General features: G+C 37.6%; 1 protein-coding gene across 1 annotated transcript in view; it reads left to right on the top strand.

Moving 5' to 3' along the window:
- The window catches only part of LOC121374666 (sushi domain-containing protein 2-like), a 50,887-nt gene that overhangs the window by 20,776 nt on the left and 18,782 nt on the right, over window positions 1-11,329 (top strand). Inside the window, exons 5-12 of the mRNA XM_041501776.1 lie at window positions 1-17; window positions 518-781; window positions 4,349-4,524; window positions 5,191-5,360; window positions 6,323-6,610; window positions 7,390-7,661; window positions 9,811-9,948; window positions 10,953-11,132. The exon at window positions 1-17 is cut by the window's left edge and continues 170 nt beyond it. Of these exons, the coding sequence (XP_041357710.1) occupies window positions 1-17; window positions 518-781; window positions 4,349-4,524; window positions 5,191-5,360; window positions 6,323-6,610; window positions 7,390-7,661; window positions 9,811-9,948; window positions 10,953-11,132 (1,505 nt within the window). The remainder of the gene's footprint in view (window positions 18-517; window positions 782-4,348; window positions 4,525-5,190; window positions 5,361-6,322; window positions 6,611-7,389; window positions 7,662-9,810; window positions 9,949-10,952; window positions 11,133-11,329) is intronic.

Genomic DNA, 11,329 nt, shown 5'->3' with positions numbered 1-11,329 from the left:
TACAGAACTAGCAGGAGGTTTGTTTGTTTGTTTTGTTTAAAGACGCCACTAGATCACATTGATTAATTAATCATTGGCTATTGGATGTTAAACATTTGGAAATTCTGAAACGTAGTCATCAGAGGAAACCCGCTACATTTTTCCTAATGCAGCAAAGGAACTTTTATGTGCGCTTTTCTACAGACAGGAAAGCACATTCCACGGCCTTTGTCCAGTTGTGGTGCACTGGTTGGAACGAAAAAAACCCCAATCATTTGAATGGATCCACCGAGGTGGTTCGATCCTGCGACGTAAGCACCCCAAGCGAGCACTGAGCCGACTGAGATAAATACCACCCTAGAAGGACGTAATTAGTTAACTAAATACAACTTACTTCTCATACGTTTAACAGAAATGTGGAAAAACAAAATCACAAGAGATATAATAGAAAACAATTCCCTAACAAAAATATACACACACCGCGCATGCTCAAACAGAAATAAAATAAACTTATATTATATAACAATTGACTTTGTAGATAATCTACTTGAATTCTACCCGAAATTCGCGTCTCTTCTTGGCGGTCAGATGTTAAACATCTCTGGCACGTGTATTCCTGCACAAGCATCCGTCAAGTGCAAGTTTGGATCTGATCCTCACACAACAGTCACAGAGGGAATTGTCGTCAACTCGATGCTGGCTCGATGTCCGGTTCCAAGACTCTCTCAACGAGGTGCCACGGAAATCACTTTCTCTGTTGATGGTGGTAGAACATTTCGCCACAAGTCAACTATCACTATTGGTAAGAAATTTTAAAACAATGTAATAAAAAAAGCTCAGTTTTCCTGCAATCAAAAAAGAAGAAGAAGAAGAAATAAATGTTTTATTTAACGACACACTCAACACATTTTATTTACGGTTATATGGCGTGAGACATATGGTTAAGGACCACACAGATTTTGAGAGGAAACCCGCTGTCGCCACTTCATGGGCTACTCTTTCCGATTAGCAGCAAGGGATCTTTTATTTGCGTTACCCACAGCAGGATAGCACACACCATGGCCTTTGTTAAACCAGTTATGTATCACTGGTCGGTGCAAGTGGGTTACATCTACCCATTGAGCCTTGCGGAGCACTCACTCGGGGTTTGGAGTCGGTATCTAGATTTAAAAATCCTATGCCTCGACTGGGATCCGAACCCAGTACCTACCAGCCTGTTGACCGATGGCCTAACCACGACGCCGCCGAGGACGGTTCCTGCAATCATGTAAAATAAAATAATGTATAATTGCTACCAGCTTTGTGTATCTAAATTGGCATCGGTGATGTCGTGGCTAAACCATCGGACATCCAGAGCGAGTTTTAACGACTCGGTTGGTAAGATCACTACATCCTCTTCTCTCTCACTGACCTGTAACCCACTGTCCTGGGCAGACAGCCCAGATAGTCGAGGTGTGCCAGGACAGCGTGCTTGAACCTTAACTGGATACAAGCAAGCACATAATTTGATGGAGATGGAGTATATCTAAAAATATATTTTAACAAACTGGGGGTAATCCACAATATTGACATGCAGTCATATATGGCAGAAAAACTAATTTCTGTTTAAATATTGGTGTTTAAAGGGACATTCCCGACTTTGCTGCATTGTAAGATGTTTCCGACTAATAAAATATTTCTATGATTAAACTTACATATTAGATATATTTTCTTGTTTAGAATATCAGTGTCTGTGTTTCTGGTCGTCTTAATATTTGTAAGAAGCCCCAACTGGATTTTGTCTTCAAAGTCTTTTTTTTAGGAAATAAAATGAAATTTAACCTAGTACAAATATTAGAACGATCAGAAACACGTTTAATATACAGCCACTAACATTTTATGCAGAAAAATATATTTGATATGTAATTACAGTCGTCAAAAAGTCTCTGTTAGTCGATAACATCTTAAAAATTGCAGCAAACTCGGGAATGTCCCTTTAATGAAAATAGTGGTTATTTAGAAACAAATGTTTGAATATCCTTACTTCAAACCATTATATAAAAACAATGCAAGCAGTGACAACTTAAACATTAATCGTATAATATTAATAGTTCTAGTATGATATTATCCAATTTAAATTTAAAATAGCACCAGATACTACTCAAGTTGTGAATAGAACAATAGCGCAGAATGTTAAAGAATCGACATGACGCCATCATATTTAGATCGTAGTTAAATAATGGTGTAATATAAATTAATAATAGTATGATTGTGACGGTACATGCTCTTAATTTCTTTTCGCCTGTGGCGATATTAATTGTTTTAGAGGACCGTGTGCAGTTCCAAATGCACTTAGCCCAGATGGGCAACTTGTTACGTGATACCTTTGCGCGACGGTCGTCGAGCTTTTCTAATACACACCTAGCGCAGGTGTGGAGGCCATGTGGCCAGTAGTTACGTAATAACTCCGCTAGTGCTGTTTATGACCAGGGGATTGCTCGCGGAATGGCGACAGCCAGTCTGACGATCAGAGAAAAATATACCGACTCTGGGAGAGGTGGAAATATCAGATGATAGGTGAGGTACCGCGTTGTGCCCCCCGGCGATATTCGCTGTCTCTGAGAGTTTTGAACAAATAGCTAGGGTTTTAGAGATATCGGGGAGAAACATAGGAAGGCTGCCAGGGAACGTTAGTCCGTTAGGACTTGGTAAATATCATTTCTGCTCTGTTGTATAACCTTGATGTGATTGATGTGACTTTAAATATTTTAATACTGTATTATACCAATATTATTTAGACGGTGCTGCCGGTCAACTGACGCAGTAATCTGTAGACTCACTGTCCTAAATAATTATAGAAAGCTTAACCAGTCATCCTAGAGGACCTAGGTAAACTGTAGGTTATTGTCTTTATTGTGATAGGTACCAGTATTAAGTCTGTATTACAAGGTTATTGAATGAGTAGTTAAGGGTTAATTAAAAATTAACCAGTTAGGAATAGAGTGGTAATTCCTTTATTAATTAAGTTCCCCTGGAAGCGTTTCTCAATTATCACACGTGTGGGTGTTGTGTCACGGTGAAGTGATTAGCATATTGTGTAAACTAGACACTAGACACTTAACTAATTAAGTGATCAGTTCTGGGTTGTTATTATTGTTGTTATTAATTAACTACTGCGGCAGTACATTTGTCAGCGTAGGTTAATACAGATTCCAAAGTGTATTGTGTTTTGTTGTGTTTTCTAGTAAACTAAACGTGCTATAATAATATATATTTTATATAAGATCGTATCTCTGATCATACCTAGAGACGAGCCACAGCGGGTATAACTGCCTGTTACAGAGAGATCTAATAGATATACAGTTAGGAGAGATGTTTGGACAATCGTGTTTCATTCAGTTACGGGTATTATAGGATCCCCGTGACAATGATTAAAGTATTTAAATCTTGAACAAAACACAATGCATCCATGCTAATAATGTTACAAAAGTAATCGTTCACTCACCAACAGTGTATGGCGCCATGGCAATGGTTGTTATATATTTATAAAAGTCAAACCTGTCTTAAGCGGTCACACAAAGGAGTAGATAAAAGTGGCCGCTTAAGACAGGTGACCGAAATTACAGGTTGCTACATATATAGTCTTTAAAATATTTGTTGTTGTTTCTTGTTTTGCCGTCTGTACTGCTAATAAATGGATGTGTGCTTCACAGTTGACTATAAATCAACTTATGACATGTCTCCTCCAGAAAAAATGCAAATGGAATGTATTAAATTAACCGTTCTCAACAAGTTTGTTTTCTTTTTCTATTTAATTATTTAATTCCTACTTCATGCGGTGTATTGTCATAGTAAGTGAATCTACTAATGTCAAGCGTAGCCTACTCAGAGGTAATTAGATGCATTGCAGAGTCATACTTTCTTAATTGATACACGGTAGAGATGTTGGGACTGAAAGGGTACTAGTATTCCTGAAGGTGTGAAGATCAGTTATTCGCTGCACCTTATCGCTGTTGTTAAAATATCCCTTTTGTATAATAGTAAACATTTAATGTGGCCGCTTAATGTGGTTATTTTAGTGATTTGGGATCCAGTTTAGGTGGCCGTTGGCCGCGTTAGACAGGTGACCGCTTATTACAGGTACATTTAAATTAGAAATGGTTTGGGAGAGAAAAAAGTGGCCGCTTATGGCAGGTGACCACTGATTACAGGTGGTCGATAGGACAGGTTTGACTGTATATATCTATATATCTGTGTGTGTGTGTGTGTGTGTGTGTGTGTGTGTGTGTGTGTGTGTGTGTGTGTGTGTGTGTGTGTGTGTCTTCACCCACCTTTTGGCACCTTCCTACACCCGTGTATGACGAGCTATAACACGATGCTATTGTTCCAGTCCGGATGGGAAACATTCCCCGCACAGTGAAACCGCAGCAGGACGGACCGAGACGACGCTGGAACGAGACGGATGCAGACGAGCTCAGGATCACGTGGCACGCGTCTCGAATCTCCTACAACCAGCACGTGCTGCTCGACATCAAGCTGATTGGCTTCAGAGAGACACAAACAGAGGTGTGAGACCACTTATATATCTTTTAAAAAAAATATCTGTTCTGTATTGTTTTAATATAAATATTTTAAAGACGATCTATTCCAAAGCTATCAGATCATCAGTAAGGTGCTCGACTAGAGAGACAAAAATAAAAGCGCAAGACCACTTACATAGAATTATGTTTTAAAAATTCTACATTTTGTCTTGTCTTAAATCACTTAAAGACCATCTATTATCAGATGGTCAGTAAACAAAGGTTACACATTATATATAGATTTAGTTTTTTAAAACAAATTATGAATCTAGTCAGTATAATGTCAATAGGACATACAGACAGACAGACAGTCAAACAGACTGTCGCAGACTGAAATCATCTGCTTTTATAGTGTTACCTCGTGTACAAGATAGAAAAAACTAATTCTCGGATGTTAAATGAGCTTCCATTTCGTGAATGACAACGTAAATTATTTCACGAGGGACATAAACATGATACTAAATGGTAGCGAGTTTAATATCCTATTTATTACCCATAATCGAGCTTAATTTATATCATTCAACTCGTTTGGTTGACGTTCCTGTAAAGAAGTAGGTCGCCAATCTATGACGTCACGAAGTATTACGTCCCACATATGTACCAAGATATTTTTAACCATATGGGTCATATAAAGGTTTACTGTTTATTCCAGGTAATATGGAAAGTGATCAAGACTCTCGGTGAGGGCATTCCAAACGCTGGCACGTTCTCGTTTTTACCATCCCAGCACCGCTGTGCCGGTGAAGATTGCCACTTGTTCGAGATCGGAGTTATAGAAGCCCAGCTAAGACCAGAATACTGGACACAGTCCAATACAGACGTGTACGTAAATACTGCAAACACAAAACATAATATAGCTTTTTTTTCGCATGGAGTGTTTTCTCCATATGGGCCCTGATACTGAAAAAGAGAATTTGTCCTTGCTTTGAAGGAACCGGTGTGCTATGTCAAAACAAGTCAGACTGTAGACACACACACAGAGAGGAGAGAGAGAGAGAGAGAGAGAGAGAGAGAGAGAGAGAGAGAGAGAGAGAGAGAGAGAGAGAGAGAGAGAGAGAGAGAGAGAGAGAGAGAGAGAGAGAGAATGATATTTTTATTTTTACATTCAACAAAATCATTGTCCGAAAACACAAGAACACCGAAATGTCTACAAAACTCACTTTTACTTTAATCACTGGAACACTCTTCCAATTTTACACACAATACCATTACAACACTGGCGATATTGCGTCAGTACCAGCGATACACATCTTACGTATATATCGAGAAGGCAAGGTTAGTTCCAAATATATTTGACTATTCATGTCAGCACTGTCGTATGTACACACCTCAGCTATCTGGGTAGATATTTTGTCAACACTTTTACAAACTAAATTTCTTTGCGTAATAGTTCTACCACACTTATCATCCCTTCCAGCATCGTAGGAACAGAGTTGAATACATTAGTTTGTTAGTGTTTACAGGTACTATATTACTTTTTTCTTTCTTTTTACTTATTTTTGTGCTTATATCCAATTAAGGTTCAAGCACGCTTTCTTGAAGGCACACATCTCAGCTATCTGGGTTATGTGTCCAGGACAGTGGGTTAGTTGGTTAGTGGTTAGTGAGAGAGAAGAGGGTGTAGTGGTCTTACACCTACCCACTGAGTCGTTAAAACTCGCTCTGGGTGGGAGTCGGTACCACGCCGCGAACCCTGTACCTACCAGCCTTATATTTCCGATGGCTTAACCACGACACCACCGAGGCCGGTACTATATTGCTAATATGCGTTGTTCCTTCTTCAGAGCTGTAAGCTATGGAATAATACCGCTCGGCTGGTTTGTTGGCGATGCGATGAAGTCTCGGTATGGAGACAACTGGGTCGTTGACAAGTGTTTGGAGTGGTATAGCGAGGACAAAAAGGACATGTCGTGGCTAGACGACCTGCTACACTGCCCGTGCACGCTGGAACAGGCGCTGGCAGACTTCGGACGCTGGCAACCCGATGTCGGCTGCAGCATTTACAACAAGAAACCGACAAACTGCCACTACCACATTGGCGCCATCCACTGTGTGCGTTCCTTTCAACCGACGTACGTACTCACTATATCAGATATATGCGGAGGCGGATCTAGAGGAATGGGGGGAGGGCCAGGGACACGCACCCCTAAATTTTGCGACAGTTATAATTTTATTATATATTAATTGTCATCCCCCTCCAAACCTCCCCCCAAAGTTCTCTTGGCATTCCACCCCTTTTCTGGATCCGCCACTGATATGTATATAGAATACTAAACGAGCTTGCCTATCACATCATTTTTATTAAATGTGCGAACAGTTTTGCTATCCGACGTGCGAAAGCGAGTCAGATACCAACACTGTTCACGAATTTCATAAAAATGGTATGACAGGCAAGCTAAGTTTAGTATTTTATTTATTACAAATCAACCGCAAACAAGCCACCATCATTTGGATTAATACACATTCAGTTTTAGGCATTGTTCCCTCAATGCACTTCATAGGTACAATTTTTTCGGAATTTCATTTTTTCAAATGCATTTGTAATCATCAAACGAAAAACACAATGAAGTGACACTGAATAATTCTATCGTAATAATTTACAAGGGACATAACTGAAACATGAACTTGTTTACAAAAGTATTAATTATGATTTCTATAGCCTATTTTCGCTGTAGCTTAAATTCAATGACAATAAGACTTAACATGAAAATACGACGTTTCACCGAACACTTTATGGTTTTTGTAGATTTATATATATATATTACGGTTATGTGTATAATAAATAGTTAAAAAAGCCACAACTTTTTTAATGTAATATTTGTAATGTGGACATTAGTATATTTGTGTATAGGAAGCGAGGTTCCGGCAACCAATGTTGTTATGGTCCGGACAAAATGCTCAAATACGCCGCAGATTCCTACCAGGGAAGTACCCCCGATCGCAGCCATGACTGGGGAGCCGTCCCCTATAACCGCCCTGGCCACGTGCCGTCTGCGTCTCACTGGCTAGCCGACGTCATCACCTTCTACTACTGCTGTCTGTGGACGAATTACGAACACTGCGACTACTACATGGACCAGCGACCAACCCGCGACTGTATAGGATACAGACCACCCAAGGCTGGTAATATTATTATCATCATCATTATCATTATTATTATCATTACCATTACCATTACCATTATTATTATCATTATCATTATCATTATCATTATCATTATCATTATCATTATCATTATCATTATCATTACCATTACCATTATTATTATTATCATTATTACCGGCCTCGGTGGCGTCGTAGTTAGGCCATCGGTCTACAGGCTGGTAGGTACTGGGTTCGGATCCCAGTTGAGGCATGTTTTTTTTTAATCCAGATACCGACTCCAAACCCTGAGTGAGTGCTCCGCAAGGCTCAGTGGGTAGGTGTAAACCACTTGCACCAACCAGTGATCCATAATTGGTTCAACAAAGGCCATGGTTTGTGCTATCCTGCCTGTGGGAAGTGCAAATAAAATATCCCTTGCTGCTAATCGGAAAGAGTAGCCCAGGAAGTGGCGACAGCGGGTTTCCTCTCAAAATCTGTGTGGTCCTTAACCATATGTCTGACGCCATATAACCGTAAATAAAATGTGTTGAGTGCGTCGTTAAATAAAACATTTCTTTCTTTCTTTATTATTATTATTATTATTATTATTATGCTGCTGCTAATGATCATATTTATTATTATTATTATGCCAATACAGCCGGTCATGGAGAAGGCAAATGTGAAACAGTATCAATTTAGTGACATTTTTAATCAAATGCTTATCAGAATATTTGACTCGAAGGTAATCACAAGATTTTTTTCCAGACCAAATAAAAGAAATTGTGCGTGTATGTTTGTGTTCGTGTGTGAAAAACTATTTTCGTACTAGTATTCTTCGCGTCAAAACATAAGCACAAATCTTTGAGAGGAAGGTCACAAAGAATATAATGAATCATGTTATTGACTACTACCCTCGGTTGAAAAGGATAACATTGAAGGGAATTAAACTTGGTGCCCAAAGCAAAAACGTTTATTTTGGACTGACGATTGGACGTGTTAAAGGCGATAATGATAACAGGTGGAGAATAATAATAACACTCGAATTTACTTTTTGAAAATAACTTATTTTTATAATAATAATAATAATAATAATATATAATAATAATATTAATAATAATAAATTCTACGAAAAGAATTAACAATAACAAATAAACTTAGTTTTTCGAAGAAAACTCATAACGAAGCGCTGTGGCCTTTCCGATGTGACCCAACAGAAACATATACTGGAAGTAAAACCCTATTTTATGGTTTATAAAATATTCTATTGTAGTGGCCGTTTCCTGCATATAAAGTATTTGATCAATAATGTCATGTTGGAACATTTACAACTATATTCAAATGTATTTTATATATGTTTAGCGTTCATGTTTGTTAGATATTGTAAATATGTATTTATTATATTTTGCTGTTTTTATGATAAAGCTTGTAGGTTGTGTAACTTAGAGCAATAAAGAACTTGAACTTTATGTATGATTCAGTTAATTGTTATTGTGTCACCTGCCAATTATTCAATAATTTAGGCTAGTTAATTATGGGCTAGCAATCAGACCAGTTGGTGTGGAACTAAATTACAGCAATCAAGAACCCTATGGATTGTTGTCCCCAGCTGATACCCAATCTACCAACAAAAGTACATATTTATTATTACGCCAGAATCGGCAGCAGTTGCAGATTACAATTTATCATTTGACAAAATAATGGTTATGAGCCGACTAACGACAAACTTCACAAAAGAGGTCCTAGTCTGAGTATGTTGCCTTGGGGCAACACTATTGACAGGGAATAAATTCCCAAAGCATATTAACACGTAACCATTTGAGTTGGGTCCTATAACATAGACCCAGAGAGACCTAAGAAAAGACAGAAAGATATACACAGAGATTGGAAGCGGGAACCCAAGAAGGACAGCACTGCTATTATTCTCTTGGGGGGTCTCAGTCGTAGTCTCAGCTCTATCGTTCACCCAAGAGCTTATAATTATATATTATCTGTATCATCATGTTGTTAACTTGTTAATCATGTTTAATGTTGGAAAGTGAAATAGAAAATACATCACCAATTTTGACTTCTGTTCCTTCATTTACATTCGTCAGAACATAAGAAAACAAGAAAAATACACTGTATTAATAATATAAAGTATATATCTGATTGTCTGCATCTGTACTGTGATATACGACTTGTTTTGCAGGCATTGCATATGGAGATCCACATCTGAGGACCTTTGATGAACAAAAGTATAATTTTGGTGGAAAGGGCGATTTCTGGTTGTATAGATCCCAACACATCAAAATACAAGGAAGATTTGACATTAGACAGCAAACCTTTAGTAAGGTTAAAATAAAACAAGTAACAAAATAATTTAGTACATTTAAAGCACTAAACACATATGTGTATATCTGTGAAAATATGTTTATGAGTATGGATATGGATATGTATATACATGACATTGAGTATGCTACAAACACTGTGTAAGTCAATGATTCTAGGCTCTTCATCCTTGACATTGTCATATTGATCTGGGACAATAATAAAAAAGATATTAAAATAACATATATGCAGTAATAGTAATTCAACAAATACAAGTATGAGATATATAGTTATTTTGTGTATTTTGGGTAATTTACTAAACGAAATAATTTGTAGAAACTGCCTGCAAACCAAAAGGCAATATTATTACAATGAAATGAAATATAGACATTAATCCACACAGCGTTATAAAACATATCTGACTATATTCCATGTCTAATTAGGGAATCAAAACAAATCAAGTTTATTTTATATTACAAATTAAACCTTCAAGGTTTACTCTCATAGTAGGAGAAAAACTAACCAAAAGATGTATAAATTGAACGTAATAATGTTTGACGTTACTGCAAGTATGAAGCACAGAACCACAAGATAGAAACTGTATGAAATAATATAAAATAACAATCAGACCCTTTCTTCAGGAAATTAATACATGGAATAAGGGGAATCCCCATTCTGTGAATTGACCTTTTCCTTCAGTAGATGAAGGAGGGAATTCTCACATTCTTTCATACATTAATACAAACAATGTTAAACAATAAATAACATTTACTAATTCAAAACTAACGACTAACGTATAAACAGTCATTTATTTATCTGAACTAAAGAAAATAGCTGAAACGACCTGATCTCTTTTGTTTTCTAAGCATTGCCGAAAGTAGTGAAAAATTGAGATTTATGCAGTTATGAAAGTCAGTGTTTTTGTTTTTAAGTCACATGATCTTATTTGGACCAATCAAAACATTTGTAACAAAAGCTCATTTACAGATTGTAATTATAACAACACAGAGATGATTTAATCAGATTTCAGCGGTTTCAACACGACAGTACTGACCGGCGTGGCCATGGTAGAAGAAAATGGGCAGGTTGTAGAAATTCGACTTGCCCCGCCAAACCTTATGTCTGGAAACCGACTCCAGGTTTTGGTTGATCACACCAGCACGTATTTCATCTACGAACCGCTTCGAACACAGAACTACAAAGGTAAAGTAACTTATGAAGACTTGATAATGTATATTGGATGTTGATACGAAAGTGTGTCTTTTTATCTATTGCTAATAAACATATTGTGTTTTATTGGTATCCCAGCCATACTGGTATCAAGGGTAATGAACAAGCAAATACAGCTGCCAAATCTTCTTTGGATTTACCTCATTCCAGGGTTGGTGTGCCTTACACTG

The sequence above is a fragment of the Gigantopelta aegis genome, chromosome 6, assembly GCF_016097555.1.
Source record: "Gigantopelta aegis isolate Gae_Host chromosome 6, Gae_host_genome, whole genome shotgun sequence".
Lineage (NCBI taxonomy): Eukaryota > Metazoa > Mollusca > Gastropoda > Neomphalida > Peltospiridae > Gigantopelta > Gigantopelta aegis.
This window is presented reverse-complemented; position numbering and strand designations above follow the sequence as displayed.